At 38.5% G+C, this 26,832-nt stretch overlaps 1 protein-coding gene across 1 annotated transcript; it reads right to left on the bottom strand.

Annotated features, from left to right (window-relative positions):
* Positions 1–733: 733 nt before the first annotated feature.
* Positions 734–1,976, bottom strand: LOC122010514 (probable WRKY transcription factor 54). Its single transcript, XM_042567048.1, has 3 exons — positions 1,642–1,976; positions 1,459–1,563; positions 734–1,350 (listed from the first exon to the last, which is right to left on the bottom strand). Exons 1-3 carry the CDS (start codon positions 1,974–1,976, stop codon positions 888–890), a joined length of 903 nt encoding a protein of 300 aa, XP_042422982.1. The 3' UTR covers positions 734–887.
* Positions 1,977–26,832: the final 24,856 nt, after the last annotated feature.

Raw genomic sequence — 26,832 nt, 5'->3', positions numbered from 1 at the left:
AATATTAGTTGTTTCACTTGGACAAATTTTGTCCTAACCGATTAGACATTCAACATGCGTAAGTCGTGGTCGCACACAAGTCAACTTGCTTTTCATGCCTTCGCTGCATTGAATGATTGAGTAATGATCATTCATTGCCTCAGTCATCAATAGTGACTATTTCAATCGGCAATTATATATTCTCAATTGATCATCGATTAATTCATCCGTTTCAAATCGGTAAAATGTTGGTTGTTTCACTTGGACAAATTTTTTCCTGACCGATCCGACATTCAACATGCACAAATCGTGCTCACACACGAGCCAACTTGGTTTAGTGTAAAATTCAAACCGTGAATTTGCATCCTTGCGCACCCACATATAAAAGAGAGTCTCTTTCCATATATTTTGTTCATAATTATAATATTTATGAAACAGTATAAATCAACAAATATATCTTCAAACTCTTGATTTGAAATTAAAATCTCACTCACAATAAAATTTCTTTCCTCTATATCATTTTTTTATTCACGTATATCTAACAATCCGTGCCAACGGCACCACTAAGCTGCTCCTCTACTTCTCTCTGAACTTTTTCTTCCCTCAGTATACCCTGCTGAGCACGTCGACTCCACCATCAGCATACTCGTCCGGTGTTTAAGTTTAAGTTCTTGATATCTCTCATTTACATAAAATCATAATTTTTAATCATTGCTTTATAGATTCGAACCAGATATATATACACTAGCAAGTACCCAGTAATTTGAGTAGTAAACGATGCATCCATGTTTAAGTTAAGCGAATGCCATCTACATATATTAATTTCCGCATGCATGAGTTCTTGCTTAAAGAAAAAAAATTCTATGGCTCTTCAAAATCTGTTGCTCAAGTTTGAACATTTGCCTGGATCACCATATGTAGTACTCATTCCCTAATGGTATGTAGTTGTCTGTGTATTCCCAGTCCCAGCCGCAACCTTCATAAATGGGCGAGAACACTTTCCGGTAGTCTTCCATATCATGACCATCTTCGCCAACCGTCCCCATTTGATCGATAAGCAGTGAAGCAACAAAAGCATCATCTTCCAGTTTGGAAGACGAAGAACAACAAGCAGTACTGTTGCTTCCGCTGGACCCAGCTGCAGTGCTAATTCTGCTATGAGAACTAATTGGCGCGGTCGATTCCATCACGAAAGGTTCTAATAACACCTCGTCCGCCGCCGTCGATAATTTGCAGGTGTGGCGGCAGATGTACTCCACGCTGAACCTGCTGGCTGCCGTCTCACCGTCATCCATCCCATCTTCCTCTATTTGCTGAATCGTCTTCTTCGCCAAGCATCCTTCCTCCTTGTGAATGCATCTGTAGTAGCTCCTATATTAATCCACGCATATTTTTAATCAGTAATTTATTTGATAAATTGCCATTTCAGTAATTAATTAGCTTAAATATATATATGGGCGATCGAAAAGTATGAATAACCTCTGGTATTTAGCATTGTTGATAGTTTTCTTCCCGTACTTTCTCCATTGATGGCCGTCATGGTAAGGCTCTGTTGTCACCGCCGACCAAGTCTCCTCCTTCCTCCTGCACACATAATCATAATTAGTGTAACAAATTTTAGAAAAATTACTAAATAATCTGTAACTGTATGTATATATATACCTTCTTATCTTTTGACTATCTGTCGCAATCTCCAATCTCTTCTTCCTCTTATGTTCACCGGAGCCGTTGCTGCAGCAACAGCAGCCGTTGACGATGGATTGAAGCCTCGGTAAGGTGGAGGAGTTGAGCTTCAGTATCTCCTGCACCTTCTCCCCTGCGACTTCCTGCCACGACTTGCAGCTGGAATTATCATGCTCTGCAGCCTTAAAATTAACTACATAATGATTATTTAATCGCAGAAGAAGGGCATGCAACTGGCTGGCTACTTCATGAACTCGACCAATCTCTTGGATCGCCGCGCAGTGATCGCAAGCCAATGCAATCTCCTTCTCCATGTTCGATGAAAATTTGATGCGAATCTCTATGTCCGCGTCTATTTATAGCTAGCTAGAGAATAATAATTGTACAGTTGGATTATATTATGACACACGACTGTCGTGTATATCTGGGAATAATTAGAAGAAAGAAAAGTTTTGATCAGGGAGAGGACGGAGTATTTAAGATTTGGACCAAGTCCATGGTCTTAATTACCAGTTATTTAATTTTCATGTTGGATGAATCATGAATGTGTTCTCATTGCATAATTCTTCATATAGCCGCGTCGGCTGCTTCATGTCGTGTAGTAGTAATTGACAACACTATATATATGTATATATATAATATTGAAACTGGTCTGAGTCAACAACGTTGACGTAACTACTAATAGTTGCATGCTTTAACGCGCGACTTATGTAGGACCAACCTAGCTCGAGAGTCTTGTGAATCATGCCTTTTATAGACAAAAAAAATGCTCAGTCGCAGTGTTCCCACTCGCTATATATATAAATTGATTGAAGATCGAAGAAGTCGCGGATGAAGTAGGTAGCTTGAGAAGTCGGCAAGAGCAGTTAGTTATACACTTTAAAAATCATTTAACACCTTATAATTATAAGAGAAAAATCTTGCTCGCGATCATTCTTGACCTTAAATCAAGTTTATTCATCTAAAATATTGTTTCTCTCAAATTGTTTTGCACAAAATTGATCAATTTTGTAAACTAAAACTTATTTTTATAAATACAAAATACGCTGGTATCGTTTACTTTCCCTATGGAAATAATAATAATGAGAATAATTAAAGAAGGGAATTTTCCGAAATGGCTCACTCTAATAATCCAGGGCAAATCTAACACGAAGGTAGGATAAAAATTATCCTACACGTTGATGAAAAAGAATTGAAAAGAAGATAAGAAGAGAAATTATAAAAAAAACCGTTATTGTCAATAGAGAGGATGATTCCTCAAATATAGATCTAACATTAAAAAGGAAATAAGTCCTAATATATTGAGTTTGATTTCTATCATATAATAAAAGGAAAGAAGTCTTATAAAAAAAACTTCATAACAAAAGGAGATTATGAAAACAGGATGCTAACATAGACAATCACCCATCAATACCAAAAATATCAAAAATGCTCTAATTACTATAAAAATAAAAATTACTAAAATAGTAAAAAGATATTTGGATCCTTCGAAAAGGGCTTAAATAGTTGATTTTAGGCTTCAAACTTGACGATGTTGGGATTGTAATGTTACAAATAAAATCTCACATTAAAAATAAATGGAAAAGATCATGGACTTATAAGGGAAAGATATCTTCATTAGTATGAAACATTTTAAGTAAAGTCTAAAAACAAAATTATGAAGACTTAGGTCCAAAGTGGACAATATCCATTGTGAAGATATATAAATTCTTTCAGTCCTAACAATTGGTATCAGAGTCTGGACTGCCAGAAGATCTAACCGTCGACTATGCACAACAGTTATGGTCTAATCGATTCATGTGAGTAGAATATTGACATTGAATAAAAAAAGCGGGGGCTCCCGTGTCTGAATTAAGAGCACCTGACACCAGGCAGGAATTTATGGCGGATATTAAGGCACAAATGCCTTAGTTGTGGCTAGGTAAGAAAATCCTAATAGGTCAGGTAGATCGAGAGGTAGGAAGACATAATAGGTCGATTGAACTGAGGGCTAGGAGACCCGGTGGGTCTAGGATTAGACATTAAATGAATAAGTTGTTGGTGTTAAGAAGGTGAAAGGGTGCCTCTTCATCTTCCTCTATATAATAGGCGTCCAAGGCAATTGGTGAAGGTGTAGGAAAAATGAGATGAACACAAGAGAGAAAGGAAGAGGGGACTTGCTACGTGCGAGTTTTTGGATAAAGTCAAAGACAATAGGTTCGTCCCATATGAAAGGTCTCTGTGCAAGGTTCGTCCATATGCACAAGATTGTAAGAGGATAGAAGAACATTCAAGATTGGTTTGTCCAATCTCGCAAGAGGGATTTGGTTTGTGAACCATGAAAAGCTTTCCGATTCTGTGATCGTTCTTTCATCAGCAAGTCTTAGCGGCACTAATTGCAAATTTACGGGAGATCGCTGTAAGTGCTTACAGTTTTCGTGTTTACTATTTTTCATGCTTAGAACTGTCATCAATGGTATCAGAGCGATGCCTAAGCATGAATCACTTCTCTTCGTCGAAATGAAAATCTCTCTGCCGCCGTCAGTAGGCAAGATCGCGACTGGGTTACGATTTGCTATAGTTGTTGAGCCCCGAGAAGTTGCTGGCTATCGGCTTTCGTAGCTGGAGAGTGCCGACAACCACGTCGGGAGGCTGACAATAGAAGGTAACAACAATTGTGTTCGTCGCAGCAGAAGAAGAGAGTGTCGCGATTGTGACAGAGAAGAGAAGAAGCTATGCAATCAATTAAACTAACAAAGCACAGTGAATTTGTGTAATCGATTGGAGTAATCGATTCAAATAGTTTTTTTTAATCGATTGAGATAATCGATTAAACGAAGATGAACAATATTAATTACTGTTCATCTGTCAACACTGTTTGAAAATGATTATTTTAATCGATTAAGATTTCATGCACGAATAGTATATTATGCTAATCATGCGTGAACCGATTGTTTACTATTTAATCAATTGAAATTGATTAATTAAAGTTTGATTAATTAAAAATTGAACTATACCAGCTTGATCCTAGATCTGGTTCAAATCATTGGTTGGTTTAACCAGACCAGTTTAATTCAATAATACAGAGCTCAAATCATTCGTTGGTTTAACCAGTTTGGTTTATTATTGAATTAATTGGGATGATTTTGATTACATAAGTTGGTTTAACCAAAATGATTAGATTTGTTCTAATGGGTCAGACTTAATTCAATAAGCATTGGATTGATCAAATGAATATGAGTTTGATCAATAAGTCTGAAATTGACTTAAATGAGCTTAGATTAACAGAACATAGGTAAGAAATCACAGTCCAGTTAGATTAGTTCTAATGAGGACATTGGATAGAGCTCAAGATCTGGATTCCCAATCAATCGATCAAATGGATTAGTCGATTTAGACTCCTGTAAATCAAGAAGATTTGTTTTCCTTGATTAATAATATTGGTTCCATGCCTATATAAATTAAATAAAGTCGGTTTTGTACTGGTTAGTTGGTTTTATACTAACTTATTTAATTTCAATTTAAAGTTGGCACGGATGATTACCAATCCTGGAAACTCGAATAAGAAGAGTTTCCAATCCTAGAAAATTACAGGATCTGGGCGTTGATTCGTTCACTGCCGAAGAATCCTAAGGTGGTAGCACACCAGATATGGAGGCTCTCCGAAGGAAGAACTTTATATGCACAGTGGTGTATGGAGCTACTTCACCATGAGTTCTTAGAGGAAAATCCTGAAGAATTTGAGAAGGATCCAAAGGAAGATCCTGAAGAATCTAAAGAGGATTATGAAGAAATTTCAATGATAGATCAAATTGAAAATCTTGAAATTGTTCTATCTAAGATTGCCTCAAATGAGTCCAGATTGAAGGGGATTATGTTGGCCACTGCACTAGTGTCTGTCTTAGTGGGAGTGGTGTCTGCCTATCTCGTTTGTAAGAGTTCTGTTATTGTTACTGTCATTATGTATGAACAGTATTAGTCCATTTAGTTCATGTCCGTTTGTTATATGTTAACATATGCGACATATTTATATGAATAATATGTTCATTCATATGTTGATTACTTCATGATACATGAAAAATGATTAGTTCATTTTATTAAATGATTAGTTCATTTAATTAAAGAAATCATGATATAACGATGATTGGTTCATTTGTTGGGATGTAGGTAATAGTATTGATCAATGTTGATTTGATTGGACCATACAAATGATGAGTGGAAACGTAGTTATCACTTGATTTTGTAAACCAATTCAAATTAATATTGAGTCAATCATAAATTGCATGCATGTGAATTATATTGAATACTAAATAATATGTTTATTTATGTAAGATCATGACAAATAAGAACATCATAACTTATATCAGGATAATTACAAAATCTGGTAACTCAAGATATAATATGTTCTTGAGGAAAAATAAGTTCTTAAGGCTATAAAACAGGTCATGGAAGACCTGTAGATCCCACTACACAGAATAGACGAGATCTCAATGCCTATAGGGCATGGAAAAGGAAGGACTCCATTGCTAAGGGAATATTGATTAGTTCAATGATGGATGACCTGATGTTTGAGTATGAGCCATTACCATCGGCTCATGCTGTCTGGATAGCCCTTAGAGAAAAGTACAGTGGGGGAAGTCTGAGCAAGCTTCGAAAGCTAACAATTAAGTTAGACAGCTACATTAAATGTCTGAATCTTTCAATGGTTTAACGCCTCAGGGAGATGTCGAACATGATTCAGGAGCTTAAAACTGCTGGTCATGAGTTGACTAATGAACAACAAGTTCAAGTAGTTATTCGTTCCCTTCCAGATTCTTGAGAGACCATGAAGCAAACCCTAACTCACAGTGAGAGTATTAAGACTTTCATTGACATCTCATGCCATGTAGAATTGGAGCCAGAGAGAGTTGAATCTGTAAGGATTTTTGGATTAGCCTATGTGGCTATTGGTTCTGTTGGATCATCTGGATCCAAGAAAAAGAAATGGTTCAAGAAGGAGAAGGGAAAGAAGAAAGAAGTTGCTATTATGGGACAAGACCCAATCAAGAAGAAAGGAAAGAAGACCAGATTGAAATAAGGCAAGTGTGTCTTCTTTTCTTGAGCATTTTGTTGCTAGTCTAGTGTTGTTAGTTGATTCTTATCCTTTGTGGATTATAGATTTAGAAGCAACCAACTATGTAGCTCAGGAGTGAGTTATATTTGTTGAGTACCGTCGGGTACCAGCTAGTAACAAATGGATATATGTAGGAAACAATGCAAGAATTGAAGTCAAAGGAATTGACACTTGCAAGCTCAACCTACGTGCTGGGCGTACCCTATTTCTACATGATGTCTTGTATGCTCCTGAGATTTGACAGAATCTGGTTTCCGTCATTTATCTTCTTGATTTAGGTTATTATATAAATTTTTATAGTCGTTGTGTGGAACTTCAAATTAACTCTGTGTTAATTGGGCATAGTTATGTAACAAATGATTTTATGATTCTTGATGTAGAACCAAATAATAATGATGGTTGTTTTTCAAACATTGCTCTTACTAGTAATGCTGATATTAATGATAAAATTTGGCATGCTAGACTAGGACATATAAGACAAGAATGAATGAATAGATTAGCTAAGGAGGGCTTTTTAGGCACTCATGCTAAGATAAACTTGTCTATATGTGAGCATTGCCTTGCTGGAAAGGCAACTAGAAAATCATTTGGTAAGGTTGTTTGGGCTGAATCACCATTACAATTAATTCATTTGGATATTTGTGGTCCAATGAATATGAAGGCTAGAAATGGGAGTTCTTATTTCATTACATTTATTGATGACTTCACACGTTTTGGTCATGTGTACTTGATTTCTCACAAATCTGAAGCATTAGATTGCTTTATTCATTACTTGAACGAAGTTGAGAATCAAATGAAAAGTAAGGTTAAAACCTTGCGCACTGACCGTGGAGGTGAATATTTGTCTGGTCAGTTTAAGACAATATATAATGAGAAAGTGATTATTAGACAGCTAACTATCCCTGAAACTCCACAGCAAAATGGGGTTGCTGAAAGAAGAAATAGGGCTCTTCTTGAAATGGTTGTTGATACAGTCTGACCTGGATGTTGTTTTGCTGTTGACACTGATTTAAGTTTGTATCAGATATTTAACTCAGATTAATTACTAATCTAGGTTGACTTGGTTGACCTGATTCGGGAAAAAGTCCAAGTATGGAGACTTGGCACTGGAGAAGTCCAAGCAGGGAGCTTGGCACGAGTGGAAAGTCCTAACTGGAATGTTAGGCAGTTGGAAAGTCCTGGCGAGTGAAGCCAGGCAGTGGGAAAGTCCTAACTGGGATGTTAGGCAGTTGCAAGTCCTGGTGAGTGAAGCCAGGCAAGGGAAAATCCAGATGGATCAAGGGTGATCGGACATCTGGTGTTGAAAAGTCCAAGAAGGAAGCTTGGCATGCGAAGTCAGAGAGGGCTCGGTAGCTCGTTCTCTAGGACCAGATGAAGTCGGAGAGAGCTAGGGAGCTCGTTCCTCCGGACTAGGTCAGAGAGGGCTCGACCCGGACTGAGTCAAGAAGCTGGATCGGTCGGCAGACCGATCCAGTGAAACCTTGGACACCTGGATCGGTCTGCAGACCGATCCAGTGAAACCTTTATACCTGATCGGTCTGCCGACCGATCAGGAATTGATCAGTGGCTACTGAACGTTCAGAAATCGATCAGTAGCCCACTGTGATTTTACTGATCGGTCTGCGGACCGATCAGAAATCAATCAGTAGCCTACTGAGATTTCATTGATCGGTCTGGGGACCGATCAGATTAGTGCTTGATCGGTCCGCAGACCGATCAGAAGCTGCGCACCTTCGGAAAAAGCGACGCCTGATCGGTCTGGGGACCGATCAGATTAGTTCCTGATCGGTCCGCAGACCGATCAGAGATGATCCAGAAAGCATGGATCGGTCTGCAGACCGATCCACAGTATGGCTTGTTTTGCATGCGCTTTCTCTTATTGTTTCTGATTCGCAATTGCTTTTACCTATTTCGTTTCTAACCATCTGCTGTAAGCTTTTTCGAAGTTACAGGTTACAGATTACTTGATGTTGGATGAATTCAAATTGAGGATCATTAGTAGAAGGCGACGAAAAAGCTTTTGCTGTGTCTCGCTGCAGACAAACCAGTTTTGGTAGCAACGTCTCGTTTGCGATCTGCTGGCAGCCGTTTGGTCGAAATCAGCTTGACTTGTGCCGAGGTTCAAGCTCAGAGGTACTAGTGGGAACGAGGATGCCATTGGTGGGAGCCGAGACAATCGACAAGGAAGAAGCGTGATTGGCGACGTCGTGGACGGTTGCAGGGATTTGATTTGCTGCAGGTTTGGCAGAGATCCGTTACAGAGCAGAGAGGCATATGAAGCTGGAGAGGAGAGACTCTCGCAACAATGCTTTTGGTGCTCTTGCTGTGAAAAACACTGTGGAGAAAAACTCTCTGGAAGATTGAAGCAGTGTGCTTGTTCTTCGCTGATTGTGGCTGTGAGCTTCTTTTTGATCATTTCACTTGAGCCACTACTGTAAGTCTTGTGCTTAATTTCTTACTGCTGTTAAAGACTTTGTGGAGAGGTTACTCCACCGAGAAGGAGAATCCTTTAGCCGGATAGCTTCCGGGGTGTGATCTACCGAAAGATCAAGAGGATTCGTCCACCTTACGGACACGCCGAGGAGTAGGGGCAAGTTATCCCCGAACCTCGTAAATCTCTGAGTTAGTGTGCTGTGCTTTCTTGTTTTAGTTTTCTAATTCCGCTGTGCTAACAAAGTTCTTGAAGTAATTTGAGTTTAGTGTTTTTCAAAGAGGCTATTCACCCCCCTCTAGCCATCTAAGGTCCCAACAAGTGGTATCAGAGCCTGGTGCTCTTCATTACGGCTTAACAACCCAAAGAGCTAAACAATGGCCATGAAGGAGGGACTCAGCACCAACCGTCCACCTTATTTCGATGGAGTAGATTTTCAATACTGGAAAAGCCGCATGGAGTATTACCTCAAGACTGATATCTCCATGTGGTTCTCGGTCAAGGAGGGATTCTCACCTCCAAAGGACGAAGAAGGTAAGGAACTTGACTCATCGAGATGGTCAACCGAGCAAACTCGCAAGGGACAAGCCGATGCCAAGGCGGTTATCACTTTGCAATGTGGGATAGCCAAGGATCAACTTGTCAAGGTTGGTCCTTTCACAAGTGCGAAGGATCTATGGAACAAGCTCATCGAGCTCCAAGAAGGGACTCGAGACTCTCGGATCGCCAAGAGGGATTTGTTCTTAAACCAACTACAGAACCTTGTCATGAAGGAAAATGAAACTGTAAGTGAGATACATGGAAGGTTCAAGGAGATCATCAATGGTCTCCATTCGGTGGATGAACGAGTAGAAAACCGTGACCTCGTAAGGTATGCTCTAAAAGCTTTTCCTAGGAATGCCTTGTGGTCATCCATGGTGGATGCCTACAAGGTATCCAAGGATCTTTCCATTGTTAAACTAGATGAATTTTTCTGTGAGATGGAACTTCATGAGCTTGCTAACAAAGGTCAAAAAGAGAAGGGTATTGCTTTATTTGCAGGACCAAAGAGCAAGGATGGAAGAAGGAAGAAGGAAAAGAAGAAAGAAAAGGAGATTTCCTCATCCACCTCTTCTTCCGAATCCGATGATGAAAGTGGATCATCATCAAGCGAGATGGCGAACTTCGTAAGGAGGATTATGAGAAGAGGCCGAAGATACAAAGGAAAAGGTAAAACTAATGATCAAAATTTTGATAAATCTAATGTTACATGTTATGAGTGTAGCAAGAAAGGACACATTCGGAGCGAGTGTCTGAAACTAAAAAGGAAGGAGGAACGAGCCAAAAGGAAGGAGGAAAGAGCCAAGAAGAAGAAGGCTCTCAAGGCCACTTGGGATGAGTCCTCATCAAGCTCATCGGAGGAAGAAGAGAAGATGGAAAAGAGCACTCGGCAATTGGCACTCATGGCAAGGGAAGAGTCAGAATCCGAGAGTGATGACTCAAGCGCTTCAACCACGGCTTCATCATCTTCGGATGATGAAGAGGTAACCTCTTCTCATATAGAAAAGTGTTATAAAACTATCACTCATTTATCTACATTGCTTAAAAAGTCAAAAACAGAAAATAAATTGTTGAAAGAAGAAGTAAAAACCTTAAGGACCCTTAGGGAAGATGAGGTCGATGACCTACATCTAGAAGTCCTTGAGGATGAGAACAAGGCCTTAAAGGGTGAGGTTGAGAAACTCAAGAAAATGCTTGAGAAATTCTCAACTAGCTCTAAGACTCTAGACATGATTCTAAATGCCCAAAGGGCAGTTTACAACAAAGTCGGGTTAGGGTATCAACCCAAGGAGTCGAGTTTCATTTCTCTAATGTCTAGAACTCAAAATAGTAGATCACATGTTTCTAGAGTTCATGGAACTAGGAAAGGTATGACCAAGGCATGGGTTCCTAGGTCTTTCGTTGTAGAAGCATTAGGTCCCAAGATTTGGGTACCTAAAACCTCTATTTTTCGTGTATTGTAGGCATTGGTCGAGGGGAGCATCTATCAACTTGGTTTGTTGATAGTGGATGCTCCAAGCACATGACTGGGAACAAATCACTGTTTACTACCATTCAAAACAAAAGTAGAGGTAATGTGTCTTTTGGTAATAATGGTAGCCTTAAGGTTGTAGGAATTGGAGACATTCATATATCCGAATGTCTTCATATCAAGAATGTCCTTCTAGTCAAGGGATGACTTTTAATCTGTCAGTCAGTTGTGTGATACGGGTTACACAATTGAATTTCATTCAAGTCAATGTTTGGTTAAACACATTGACACACTTGACATGGTACTAGTAGGCACAAGGGTTGACAATATTTATCAAGTATCATTTAAAAGTGCTACTAATGCTTTGATTAAGTGTTTCATGTCGAAAGAAGAAGAGTCTTGGTTATGGCATAGAAGATTGGCACAAGAAAACATGAAGAACATCCGGAAAAAGGCCAACCAAGAATCAGTGCGAGGCTTACCAAGCATCAAGTTCCACAAGACCAAACTATGTGATGCATGTCAAAAGGGTAAGCAAACAAAAGCTGTCCATAAAGGTAAAAGCAATGTAAGTACATCTACTGCTTTAGATTTATTGCACATGGACCTATTTGATTGCAGTAGTGTAATATCATTGAATGGAAGTAGATATTGTTTGGTGATCGTTGATGATTTTACTAGATACACATGGACTTTCTTCTTGAAACATAAGGACCAAACTATAGATATTTTTATTTCCTTTTGTAGAAGAACTGAAAATGAAAAATCGACTACAATTAAAACCATTAGAAGTGATCATGGTGGGGAATTTCAAAATCATAGGTTTTTAGAGTTTTGTCAAGAAAAGGGATATAGGCATGAGTTCTCTACTCCAAGGACCCCACAAAAAAATGGGGTTGTGGAGAGAAAGAACCGAGTCCTACAAGAGGCTGCACGAAGCATGCTTCATGAGTACTCACTACCGAGCTACTTATGGGTGAAGCTGTGAATACAACTTGCTATGTGCAAAATCGAGTTTTAATACATAGGTTTTAGGAAAGACTCCCATGAACTTTGGTTTGGGAAACCGCCTACAATTAAACATCTTAGGGTGTTTGGTTGTAAAGTGTTTATCTTAAACACCAAGGACCATCTTGGGAAGTTCACGGCTAAGGCTGATCAAGGGATACTGGTCGGGTACTCTCTTACCAGAAAGCCTATCGAGTCTACAATGAGAGGACTAAATTGATTGAAGAGTCCTCGGACGTAGCATTTGAAGAAATCCTAAATCAAATGATCAATCAAGGGATGTAGGAGAAATTCAATTCGAACTTAGAAATCTAAGTTTGAATGATCAAAATGAAGAACGAGTCGAAGTTGACTCTGAAGATGATGAACAAAGGCAACAAAGAACTCAATCTGATCCTTTGCCAGATAGTGAGTCCTTGCCCGTGCCTAGTGAGACCATTCATGAGGCACCATCAACACCAAGACAATCTAGGATAGCCTCTAGTCATCCCCAAGACCAAATTGTGGGAGACATTCAACAAGGGGTTAGGACTAGGTCATTCTTCAGAAATGAGTCTAATGAAGTCGCATTGATTTCAGAGATTGAACCGAAATTAGTTGATGAGGCATTGCACGATCCTGATTGGATCATAGCTATGCAAGACGAATTAGGTCAATTTGAAAGGAGCCAAGTGTGGGACTTAGTTCCTAGACCTAAGAAGACCACCATTATTGGAACTAAATGGGTCTTCAAAAATAAGTTAAATCAAAAGGGAGAAGTTGTAAGAAACAAGGCAAGACTTGTAGCCAAGGGCTATAGTCAAGTCGAAGGTCTCGATTATGATGAGACTTATGCTCCCGTGGCAAGATTAGAGTCCATTCGTTTGATGCTAGCTTTTGCTGCACATAGAGGTTTCAAACTCTATCAAATGGATGTTAAATCTGCCTTCTTAAATGGCTTCATTAAAGAAGAGGTCTATGTTGAACAACCCCCGGGGTTTGTGAGTACCGAAGCTCCAAACCACGTATACAAGCTCAAGAAAGCTCTTTATGGGCTTAAACAAGCACCTCGAGCTTGGTACGAAAGGTTGTCAACATATTTACTAGAAAAGGGTTTTGTGAGAGGCCAAATAGACCCAACACTATTTCTGCGTAGAGATGGTGAAAATATTTTTGTAGCCCAAGTATATGTCGATGACATAATTTGTGGCTCAAATAACAAGGGCTATTTGAATGAATTTATTTCTCACATGGAAAGTGAGTTTGAGATGAGTCTAGTAGGAGAATTGACATTCTTCCTTGGACTTGAAATCAAACAAACTCGAGATGGAATTTATGTCCATCAGGCAAAATACACTCAAGAGATGCTTAGAAAATTCAATATGAGTGACTCTAAGGAAGTGTCCACTCCAATGGCGACAAGCACTCGCCTTGACAATGATGAGAGTGGAAAACCAATTGATCTAACGCAATATAGAAGCATGATTGGTAGTCTTCTATATCTCACAGCTAGTCGACATACTTTTCGTTGTGGGCATGTGCGCTAGATATCAAGTCCGTGCCAAGGAATCTCATTTAATTGCAGTTAAGAGAATATTGAGATACCTTAAGGGCACAATTCGAGTAGGTCTATGGTACCCTCGTACAGAGTCTTTTGACTTGATAGGCTATACCGATTCCGACTATGCTGGGTGCAAATTGGATCGGAAAAGCACTAGTGGGGGTTGCCAATTTCTAGGTTCATCTTTAGTTAGTTGGTCAAGTCGGAAGCAACATTGTGTTGCTCTCTCCACGACCGAGGCCGAATATATTGCCATGGGAGAGAGTGTATCGCAATTGTTGTGGATGATACACACCCTAGAGGATTATGGACTTTCTTATAAGGGTGTACAAGTGCTATGTGACAACATTAGCACGATCAACCTAACTAAAAATCCAGTCCATCATTCTAGGACCAAGCACATTGAAGTGCGTCATCACTTCATTAGAGATCATGTAGCTAGGGGTGACATTGTGCTCACATATGTGGAGTCAAAGTCAAACCTAGCCGACATTTTCACCAAACCCCTTCCGGAAAATGAATTTAGTCATTTAAGGAGGGAGTTGGGGATGTGTTTGGCTCCTTAGGTCATTAGAACCTCACCATGATCAATAAGGACTATTAAAATGACAAGAGTAATTGGGAAACTGATTTGGGCAATTTGGGGACATCTCACACAAACGATAAGGTTTAACAAATTGTTTTTGTTTGCTAGAAATGGGGTGAGATGCTAGGAACAACCAAATTATTCAAAATGTATCATGCATCCCTTGAATAATTAGGTTGAAGAGACATTAATTGAGTATGGGGAAGACCATTACATAACTCATGTGTATTTGGTTCCTAGATCTTACTCATATATTCCAACCAAGGAAACTTGGTTGGACTTTTCCTTTTAAATCATGTAATCTTGATTGTTAGAATGTTTGATACCTTTGATCGATACCTTCCGTGATTTTGATTGAAACTAGGATAAGTCATTGAAATAATGATAGAAATTTGGACATATTTTGCCAAATTTGGGACTGAACATAACATAGCAAGGTTGAAGATTTAAGTCTTTAACCTTGAGTTGTCTATTTTGACAAACTTGAAACTTGTCTGAAATCTCAGTGTTTGTGGTCGAATTTGAAAGTCTCAGGTTATAAACAAATTCACACCATAAGAGGCCATCGTTAGGACATAGTTATGCTTGTAGATTCTCAGCGTTCTAGATATTGATTTTGAAAGTTTTACTGGAGAAACTTCTACGAACTATCAAAAATATCTAAGGATTTCGGTTACTGAAATCACTGAAAACTTCAGTATCAGACACTGATCGGGCTACAGCCCGATCAGGAGAAGATGGATCGGTCGACAGACCGATCCAAAAACTTCCCAACCTTTCTGTTTGTAATCTGATCGGTCCAGGGACCGATCAGGTTAATCTGATACGCTTAGGGCTCTTCTGATCGGTCCATAGACCGATCAGTGGTTCCATTGGTTAAGTCTGTGATTTGGGCTTACTGATCGATCTCTGATCGGTCTACGGACTGATCAGGAAGTTCCCTGATCGGTCCGAGGATCGATCAGCTTCGCACCTTCTGATCGGTCTACAGACCGATCAGGAGGTTCCCTGATCGGTCTGGGGACCGATCAGGGGCTTCGGAAACCTTCTGATCGGACAACCGTCCGATCATTTCTTCACTGTACACCCACTCAACCCTTAAAACCTCCCGATCCCTCTTTTTCCCTCATTCACGCGAACCCTAGCCGTCTCTCCCCACCATTCCACTCTTTTTCCTCTCTCGTTGCACAGCAAACCCTACCCGAAGCTCTAACCCTCGAAGCCCTATTCTACAGTTCAAATGGCACCAAGGTAACTTCTTGCCTCTCTAAAAACTTGGCTTTGTGTTTTCATTTCTCACTGAATCTTCTGTTGTTTTGTTGTCTCGGTTCTTCATTGTTGATGGCTCCGGTGCTCACTCAATGCCCCATTTTATCCCATTGTGACCCCTTAGGAAGAAACCCACTGATGGTGAGGGAACCTCTAAGGAACCTACCAAGAAATCCAAATCCAAAACTTCTCCTGCTCCCTCTCGACCACAACCAGCTAGTTCCAGTAGATTTCCAAACCGCCAGTCTGAGCAAGCTTTTCAACAAAGGACTTTCAAGTTACTCCCTTGTAGGTCCGTGGATAGAAAATTCATGGATGAATTTTGCCCACAAGTGTCCGAAATCATAGCATACTACAAACTCGATTCACTAGTCTACTTGGAACGAGATATCAACTATGACCTGGTCTCTGAGTTCTATAATAACCTTCATGAGACTAGTGATCAAGGTTTTAAAACAAGAGTTGCTAAGCGGACTCTTGATTTCAGTATCTCATCTTTCTTTGAGTATCTCGATTGTCGGAGGTGTTCCGGTGATGTTTTTTCGATATTTCCTGACTTACCAGAACAATTACTTCCACCGTTTGATATCTCACCTGACGACATATATGAGTACTTCTTCAGACAGCCTAGACAAGGGCTAGATGAGCTAGATGTTGACTTCCCTACTTTTGCAGCCTTGAGATTATCTCCTCAAGATTATATTCTTTTTAAAATTGTCACGAACTGTCTTCTACCTATCACATCTAAACCATTATCAGAGATTCGACCGTATCATTGTCTGATGCTTTACGGGTTGCGTAGGCGTCTTGATTTTGATATCATGTCGAGTATCTACTCCTCGATCATATCATATTCTCAGCCTAGCGGCTTCACTATTTATATGCCTTATGGGCATATAATTACTGATTGGCTTGAGACCCTTCAGATTGATGTCTCTAAGGGTAGAATAATCAAAATGGTCAGGCAGGATTGTCGACTTGGGAAACGGGCGTTTTCCAAGTCTGGAATCATAGGGCGAAATGGGGATGTTCAGTGGAAGGATGGGAGAGCCTTAGGTGAGTTACCACGGGGCCCTCCACGACAGGTTGCAGCTGCTCCTCCTGCTGACATTGGCGAGGCGGATCCTGATCTGCGCTGGCAGATCGCCGAGCTGGAGAGCCGCTTTGATCGACACGAGGAGATGGTGACTGCTGAGTTCGATGGACTACGCTTACGGATTGACCAGCGCTACGATGACCTGCGCGGGCATATTGACCAGCGATTCGATGATATGCGCAGTCATCAGGTGGTGACGCAGCAGTTGCTACTCGGATGGATGGCACGATACCCGCCTCCGCAGTCTTACCCAGGCTATCCATCCTCCAGCGTGCCGTCTCAGGATTTCACCCTTCCTGCCGATGATGATGATGCTCCTCATGTTGAGGACGTTGATTGATGTAGTCTGTGTGTCACCTAGTCTGTATGTATTTTGGATGCTATGTGTTAGTCTGACCTGGATATTTGTACTTCTGATGCTACTCATATATTTATGCTCCTCGGTTTTATATTTCCTTGCTCTCTATTATACTTCATTGTCTCTGTTTTCTTTTATTATGCTGTTCCTATGCCATGATTTGATTATATCTTTTGTCTATCTTATTGTCATATTGAAACCTTAGAGGGAACTCTAGGTTGGTTAAGAGAAGGCAGGGTGGATTAAGGGGGAGCCTTTTCGGTGTTTGACAAAGGGGGAGAGGATACCTAAGTTTAGAAATGTATGAAAGCTTAATTTTAGGGGAGAGGATAACGGGAAGGATCTTGATTCCCGTTATTGACTTGGTGGTGTATCCGTCTTAGGGGGAGGATTCCGATTTCCCTAAAATTATGGGTAAATGAGCACTTCTGATCTAAACTTAAATCGTGTTGTCAAACAACAAAAAGGGGGAGATTGTTGATACAGTCTGACCTGGATGTTGTTTTGCTGTTGACACTGATTTAAGTTTGTATCAGATATTTAACTCAGATTAATTACTAATCTAGGTTGACATGGTTGACTGATTGGAAAAAGTCCAAGTATGGAGACTTGCGAAAAGTCCAAGCGGGGAGCTTGCACGAGTGGAAAGTCCTAATCGGAATGTTAGGCGGTTGGAAAGTCTTGGTGAGTGCCAGGCGGTGGGAAAGTCCTAACGGGATGTTAGGCATTGAAAGTCCGTGAGTGAAGCTGAGCAAGGAAAAATCCAGATGGATCAAGGGTGATCGGACATCGGTGTTGAAAAGTCCAAGAAGGAAGCTTGGCATGCGAAGTCGAGAGGGCTCGGTGGCTCGTTCTCTAGGACCGGATGAAGTCGGAGAGAGAGGGGCTCGTTCCTCGGACTAGGTCGAGAGGGCTCGACCGAGTCAAGAAGGCGGATCGGTCGGAGACCGATCGGTGAAACTGGACACTGGATCGGTCTGCGGACCGATCATCATAGGTCATGATCGGTCCCCAGACCGATCAGATCCGAGGCCTATCCGATCGGTGCGGACCGATGCATCGCAATTGATTTTGATTGCATTGATCGGTCGCGGGACCGATCAGATTAGTGCTTGATCGGTCCGCAGATCGTCTCCACCCTTGAGCGGAACTGATCGGTGCGGGGACCGATCAGATTAGTTCTGATCGGTCCGCACCGATCGAGATGATCGAAATCATGGATCGGTGCGACCGATCCACGATGGCCTTTTTTGCATGCGCTTTCTCTTATTGTTTCGATTCGCAATTGCTTTTACCTATTTCGTTTCTAACCATCTGCCGTAAGCTTTTCGATACAGGTTACAGATTACTTGATGTTGGATGAATTCAAATTGAGGATCATTAGTAGAAGGCGACGAAAAAGCTTTTGCTGTGTCTCGCTGCAGACAAACCAGTTTTGGTAGCAACGTCTCGTTTGCGATCTGCTGGCAGCCGTTTGGTCGAAATTAGCTTGACTTGTGCTGATAGGTTCAAGCTCAGAGGTACCAGTGGGAACGAGGATGCCATTGGTGGGAACTGAGACAATCAGACAAGGAAGAAGCGTGATTGGCGACGTCGTGGACGGTTGCAGGGATTTGCTGCAGGTTTGGCAGAGATCCGTTACAGAGCAGAGAGGCATATGAAGCTGGAGAGGAGAGACTCTCGTAATAATGCTTTTTGGTGCTCTTGCTGTGAAAAACACTGTGGAGAAAAACTCTCTGGAAGATTGAAGCAGTGTGCTTGTTCTTCGCTGATTGTGGCTGTGAGCTTCTTTTTGATCATTTCACTTGAGCCACTACTGTAAGTCTTGTGCTTAATTTCTTACTGCTGTTAAAGACTTTGTGGAGAGGTTACTCCACCGAGAAGGAGAATCCTTTAGCCGGATAGCTTCCGGGGTGTGATCTACCGAAAGATCAAGAGGATTCGTCCACCTTACGGACACGCCGAGTAGGGGCAAGTTATCCCCGAACCTCGTAAATCTCTGAGTTAGTGTGCTGTGCTTTCTTGTTTTAGTTTTCTAATTCCGCTGTGCTAACAAAGTTCTTGAAGTAATTTGAGTTTAGTGTTTTTCAAAGAGGCTATTCACCCCCCTCTAGCCATCTAAGGTCCCAACAATGGTTAGGTCTATAATGGCGCAGACTAATTTGCCAATCTCCTATTGGGGAGATGCATTATTAGTTGTGACCTATATACTTAACAAAGTACCTTCAAAGTCAGTTCCATCTACCCCACATGAATGTTGGACAGACAAAAAGTCGGATTTGAGTAATCTGAGACCTTGGGGGTCAGCTGACTACATTCATGATAAGACTCACGAACATGGAAAATTATGACCCAAAGGTAAGAAGTGTATCTTTATAAGTTATTCTGAGACTTTCAAGAGTTATGTTTTTATTGGTGAGCGATAAGATGGAATCATTTCTAAAATTGAGTCAAGAGATGCTACTTTTCTTGAAACTAAGTTCCCAACACGAGGTGAAGTTGATAAGACAATTCTTCTATATGAGATAGAGGAGGAGGATAATGTTCCTTTATCAACAGATTAGGAGATGCCTGAATCTAGTCAACCGAGTGGGAGTAATTTGCCACTGAATGAGTCAGTTTCTCAACAATCTAACCTTCGAAGAAGTAGTCGTCAGATTATTCCTCGTAGAAGGTTTGATATTGAGAATGAGACATTGATGATTCTTTATGTTGATGATGAGGAACCTTGAATAGTTAAGGAAGCTTTGAGAAGCTCAGTAAGAGAAAAATGGAAAATTGCAATGGATGAGGAAATGGAGTCAATGAGAAAGAATCAAGTTTGGGATTTAGTCGATCTTCCTCCAGACCGAAGGACTATTGGGAATAAGTGGATTCTCAAAATAAAGAGGAAAGAAGATGGATCGATTAATCGATACAAAGCTCAATTAGTTGCAAAAGGATATACCCAAATAGAGGGTATTGACTTTGAAGAGACATTCTCCCTAATTGTGAAGTTTATGTCAATACGTGTCATCCTAGCTATAGTAGCTGTTTAGCTTTCCTTATTGGTAATCTTGACGAAGAAATCTATATGGTACAACCAGAAGGTTATATTGCTGAAAGCCAAGAGAAAAGAGTATGTAGACTTGAGAAGTTTATATATGGGCTAAAGCAAGCGTCAAGACAATGGAACATAAGATTTAATGAAGTCATTTTATCTTATAGTTTCAAAATGATCAATGAGGATCATTGTGTTTACCTAAGAAAGGAAAAAGGAAAGTTTATCATTTTATCATTATATGTTGATGATATGCTAATAGCTGAAGCGACATATAGTGTGTGATAGAAGTCAAATCCTGGATTTCATCATAATTTGACATAATAGACATGGGAGAAGAAGAGTACATCTTAGGAGTGAAGATCATTAGAGATCGTTCAAAAAAGCTTTTGGGTTTGTCTCAAGAAGTCTATATCACTAAGATGCTATAACACTTCAATATATCATGTTGCAATATCGAACAGACGCCTATAGCAAGAGGTACTATTTTGAGCAAAAGTATATTATCCCAAGACTCATGAGGAAATAGCCGAAATGAAGAAAAAACCATATGCAATGCTATTGGTAGTTTAATGTATACTATGTTGTGTACTCGTCCTGATATAAGTTATGGTGTTGGCTTAGTTAGTCATTTCCAGTTAAACCCAGGATCAAGACACTGGAAAGCGATGAAGAGAATAATTAAATACCTCAAAAGGATAACAAATTATGTATCTATTTTTCAAGGATCTAAGATGAGCCTGAGTGGCTACACAAATGTAAATTGGGCAGAAGATCTTGATGACAAAAAATCCACATCAGGCTATACCTTCTTGGTAAATGGTGGCGTCATCTCATGGAATAGCAAGAAGTAGACTTATGTAGCCTTGTCAATATTGAAAGCTGTGTGGCTTGCGCATCAGTTGTGCAACAATCTGTCTAGTTGAAAAAGTTTCCTAAAGCATTTGAAGATTGTTGAGGACAGTGGGAGTCCTGTTACAGTGTACTATAACGGCCAAGCTGAGGATCCCAAATATCACAACAAAGGCAAACATATAGAATTAAGTATAATTTTGTAAGGGATATTGTGGACAAAAAAATGATAATTCTTGAGTATATCCCTACATGTATTATGCTTGCAGATCCTTATACTAAGCTATTGACTAAAGAGTCATTTCAAAGAATGGGAAGTCTTTGTGACTTCATAAAATGTAACACGTTACAAAATGTCATGATCTATTCAGTATATAAGTTGTTACATTTTGAATTAAAGTCTCGATGAGCATGTTGGCAAGTTGAGATTGGTCCACTCACATGGACAATCATACTATTTGTTGAGTATAAATAGAGATAAGACCGTTACTTATGGGACAACTTATGTAGCTGTGAATAGAGACATACCTATAAGTTAAGGTCGTCTTGATAATTGTGTCAAGATGAGATCATTTATGTAATGATCGAAGTAAATGAACCCACCATTTACTAAACCTGTTGAAAGCCAGATTAGAATTCATATGTTGAATTCAAGATTAGACATTAGGTAAGTCTAGATTGAAACTGTACGATGTTAAAATTTGAGAACAATATGCACTCTTTTTAGTAAAGAGAATAACATCGTAGCATGTGATTTATACTACATGTGTCATGGTGACAAGAAGGATAGTAGGAGAATGGATCTCTGTTTCTCTACTATGTGAAACTTTTGAGATTATAAGTTAATCTCATATTTTGCCCTTAGTGACTATTTAGCTGTTTACTTGAAGTTTTAATTAGTGACTGCTACTTTAGCATGTATCCTATGACTATGGATGATTCGATCTATGGAACAGAACTAGGAAAGCGACTGATTGAAATGAATAGATTCTAGCTAAAAAGGAAGATTAAATAGATTCACATCTTTTGATGTTATTCACTGGTCGACCCTTTTCTGTTATGTATAGAAATGAATGTGAATATTGAATATGAAACATGCTCTTGACATAATGATCATTGTAAGGAATTAGAGATGTTCATATTGATGTAAATAAAGATTATTTAATTTGGATAAAAAGTAAGACATGGAAATCTCTAAGATAATGACTATGTGTCACTGGGAGATTAGATGTTTTCTTGATAACGGATATGTTCTGCCAGGAGAGAGGCTATGTGCCACTACGAGAATGTCTCTAATTTATTTGGAAGAGCGGCTAAGTAAAATGTAACAACTTTGTTAACAGTGATCGCTCAGAGAGTAGCTATGTAAGGTGTAACAATCTTCTTAGCAATAAATGCTCAGTGTGCTTGTTGTCGCACGAACCATTTTCCCTAAAGTATGAATTGAATGTTCTTATTTAGTCTTTGTGACTAATTAGTATTTTGCTTTAGTCTTCATATAGTCTATTTGACTTATTTGGTCTTTGTGACCAATTAATGTTTGACTTTGACCCTGCGATATAATCATCTTGTAGTCTATGTGACTGACATGGTCTATGTGACCAGATAACCTTTATGGATTGACTTGCACGAGTGAGAGATGTTGGTGTTAAGAAGATGAAAGGGTGCCTCTTCCCCTTCACCTTCCAACTCTTTATATTCCTCCATTAATGGAGGTAGAGGAAGATGACTCTTTATCTTCCTCTATATAATAGGCGTCCAAGGCAATTGGTGAAGGTGTAGGAAAAATGAGATGAACACAAGAGAGAAAGGAAGAGGGGACTTGCTATGTGCGAGTTTTTGGGCAAAGTCAAAGAGAATGAGTTTGTCCCATATGAAAGGTCTCTGTGCAAAGTTCGTCCATATGCACAAGATTATAAGAGGATAGAAGAACATTTAAGATTGTTTTGTCTAATTTCGCAAGAGGGATTTGGTTTGTGAACCATGAAGAACTTTTCGATTCTATGATTATTCTTCCATCAGTAAGTCTTAGTGACACCGATTGCAAATCAACAGAAGATCATTGTAAATATTTACAATTTTTATATTTACTATTTTTCATATTTAGAACTGTCATCATAAACTTTTCACTTAAAGAGAACCCATGATCCTTGATTTAAGGAGAGATTGCTAATATTATAAAATTATAAATAAAGTCCCATATTCAATATTTTTCTTAGTTTAATTTCTTTTTTAAGTAAAATTTTATGTCTTTGGAAAAGTTCTTTTCATCAATTTCCCCCGGTGCACCTCGGAATAAACAACAATAAGGTATCCAATATTATAAAATGACCGAAATATTAATTGACCGGGCTTTAATTGACGTATCAATTAAATGTTTTTGTGCACCGAATTAATAGATGCAGATGAGAAGTCAAAAGTCTATGTCAATGAGCTTCTAGAGATGAGAATTTAATGGAAGGTCAATACAACATTTCAAAGTCCAAACGTAATATAATATCAACTAACTTAATTAATTGAAGTGACGATTTTGACCGATTTAACAACCTTCCAGTATTTATATTAATAATGCATAGTACTACAATCTTCAACAATCATCACCTCGTATATGACTTCAGGGGAAATAATCAGGGAATATCAATGTAACTTATATATTTTTGTATATATGCATGCATATGCATAGAATAATAATGCAAACGATTTGACCTCTTTATCATTTCAGCAATTTAAGGGACAATTATCCTATATATAATTAGGTTCTTTTTATTTTATATTTTTATTTTAAAAATAAAACTATATTTTTTTATTGAATTAAATAAAACTGTATAGTTTTTTATTATACTAAATAATAATAGTACAACATATTTTCTATGAAAATAGACGCAGTGAAGGAAAGCCGACATATGGAACAATTCACCGGTCGAATGTCAGAACATCAAATATCAGTTATCCAAAGGCCGACATGAATGACAAAGACTATTTTGCCCATTAGAATATCCTGGCCGGACGTATAATGTCGGCAGGATTAATTATGTCAGACGTTTGCATTTTTTGTTTTTTCTCTATTGACTTTTTAATTTTCCCTCTAAAATTTCATTTTGCCAATAAGTTTTCCACACGAACTTTTTAATTTTTATTTCACCCAAAGTTTGTTTTTCATTTCACACTCGTCAGGAATTTTTGAATAGACCCCATGGATGTCTCTTTTCGTGGACAGAAGTTTGTTATTCTGTCCAGAAATATTATATTTAAACTTCTATTTTTTTAATGCACTTTCTTTCTTTAAAATAACAACCTCAAAATTTAAAATTCATCGGTATTATTGTTATTGCATTAGATATGAATTAGCATAAGTGATGCATGAGGTCAGTGGGGATTTATCAGGTAGGATAATTTTTAAAAATTTATGAAAGAAGAGAGGAATAATTTACTCTACTTCTTGAAACATCATTATCTTTGAGAAAAATAAAAACTATATGATATAGAACAGTGACGGATCCCGAAATTTAAACATGAAGAGACGATTTTTATATGGAATAAGGAGTGATATCCTCTATCTCCACCAATGTAATCTTATAATACTACGGATTCGACTGTCGGCAAGGAAGGGCGACCGTCGATACCGCTCCCCCTCTAGATCCGCCCCTGATATAGAGAGAGAGAAAAAAAAAATAGAACTTTATGTTCTTCGTTAGTAATTTTAACTAGTTTGAATGAGTTTGATAACGACACAAAGAGAGCAAGGTAAAATAAAATATAATTATTCTTGTGATGCCAACAAAATCCTAAAAAATATGAGAAGAGGAAGAAAACATGGGGGCTAAGGGCTGCTCAATCTTGTAGCTGGAAGAGGGTAGCAACTGATGCCGCATTTCCTACTTCTTCAGAAGAGGAGAGGAAAAAAATTATAGATTTACTTATATTAGAAAAGAGAAGGAGAAGAGGCAAATGGAAAAGAAGAGAAAGAAAAAAAAATTAAAAAAGAAGAACGGAAGAAAAGGCTGCAACATGCAACATGCGTCGGAGAAGAGTGAGAGAAAAAAAGGGAAAGATTTCATCAAAAATATCCTAATTCTTTTTAAATCGATTGAACTCGTTTAAATATTAAACTTGGTTCGATCATAACTCAGATTTAAATCAATCCCGATTTGAACTAACATAATTCTTATTTCTGTATTTACCCGTTGGATTTAGTTCAAAACCAATTCAATTTCAATTTAGCTTCCTTATTTGTGTTCTACAATTTAGTTCATTCATTTTTTATTATATATTTTATTTTTAAAATTTAATATTTCAAATCGCTATATTTTCTCATAGAAATAACATCAATAGATAGCTTAGGTCATGTACTTTTTAAATATATGATCAATTCCAATTTTTAATAATGAATGATAATAAATCCACTACTCAAAGTGATAACGAGGACGTTCAAATATATATCTATATAGGGGGTGGTTGCACCCCCTCTCTTTAAGGGAGCTACACCCCTTGCATGATGTATAAAGATGTAAGAGTCGTTCCCCCTCTCCTTAAGGTGGCTACGCCCCTGCATGATGTATAAAGATGTAAGAGTCGTTGGTTATAGGACAGTAAACTTATTATAATAGAGTAAGAAATCAATTTTGATAGACATGTGTCTTCGGGAAAAAAATTCCTTGTACTCCTGGTCATTTAACAGTCAGCTATAAATCGACTTGTGAGACATATAGCATAATCATCTTTATTACTACAATAAACCTATAAGGCTACGTTTGGTAAAGATGATAAGATTAGGATTATGTTTTCAAAAAATTATTAATATGTCGTTTGGTAGGACTGATTAAAGATATGATTAGAATTAATTAGAAGTAGGATTCACAATATCTAAACATAAAGAGTTATTATTAATCTTACCTCAATCCTATCTTAATCAACTCAATTCTAATCCTAATTCTATCATCCCTATCAAACATCCTAAGAGTTTAAGGCACTGTTTATTTACAAGGATGACAAAAAATTATTTATGATATTTTTTTTTATTTATTTTTTTAAAAAGTTTTTTTTTTGTTTATCTAATTTTATCCGTTCATACGAATTAATACAAATCACGACCCGATCACCCACGGCCGTGAATATTAAAATTAATATAATTTTTATATTCACATATATATTTATTTTAATGTATCACATGGACTGGTTGGGCTTGGGTTTGGGCTCGGCGAGAGCCTTTATATTGTGTGTTTTTACAGGTTCCCATAACCTAATTTTCCTACAAGTACATCTAGATAGGATTGGTAATATTTAGATCTTTAGAACTCATAAAATTCTAAATCAGTGATAATAGTGCGATCATATCTACATAAGCTGGAATTCTAAGATTTTTAGTTTTTTTTTTAATTTCAATAGCAAATTCTGAAGGAAATTGAACTTGGCAGAAACTGAACTTGACATCTCAGATATGCTTAGTGATGTTCAAGCTACTATGGACTTTAACGATCTTGTTGTAGACACCAACCTCCTGTAGATTGCAAATTCGGAGCTTCCTCCTTTGTTTGGGAGTTGGTGACTGTGGTAGCGAGCATTCTTTGATGATATCAAAGTCGTCATGGTTACCACAAGGTCAAAACTACTCTGCAAGTGTGATGATTCTAGTTAGGAACCGTGGAAGTCATAAGTTATAAACATGGTGACTCATGCTAGTTTTTGGTACTCAATGTGAAGTTTTGGTAATGTGAATACAACAAACATCATGACAGTGGAAGCCACTTCATACTATGTTGCCATTGTTGCTTATTAAGTTGAAATCAAGGAGGATATGTTGCGAGGCTTGAGGTTGCAATCAACAATCCACTCTAACTTCACTTCATACTATGTTAGAAAACTAAGAATCAATAATGAAGACATGGCT

Source organism: Zingiber officinale, chromosome 8A (assembly GCF_018446385.1).
Source record: "Zingiber officinale cultivar Zhangliang chromosome 8A, Zo_v1.1, whole genome shotgun sequence".
NCBI classification, from domain to species: domain Eukaryota; kingdom Viridiplantae; phylum Streptophyta; class Magnoliopsida; order Zingiberales; family Zingiberaceae; genus Zingiber; species Zingiber officinale.
This window is presented reverse-complemented; position numbering and strand designations above follow the sequence as displayed.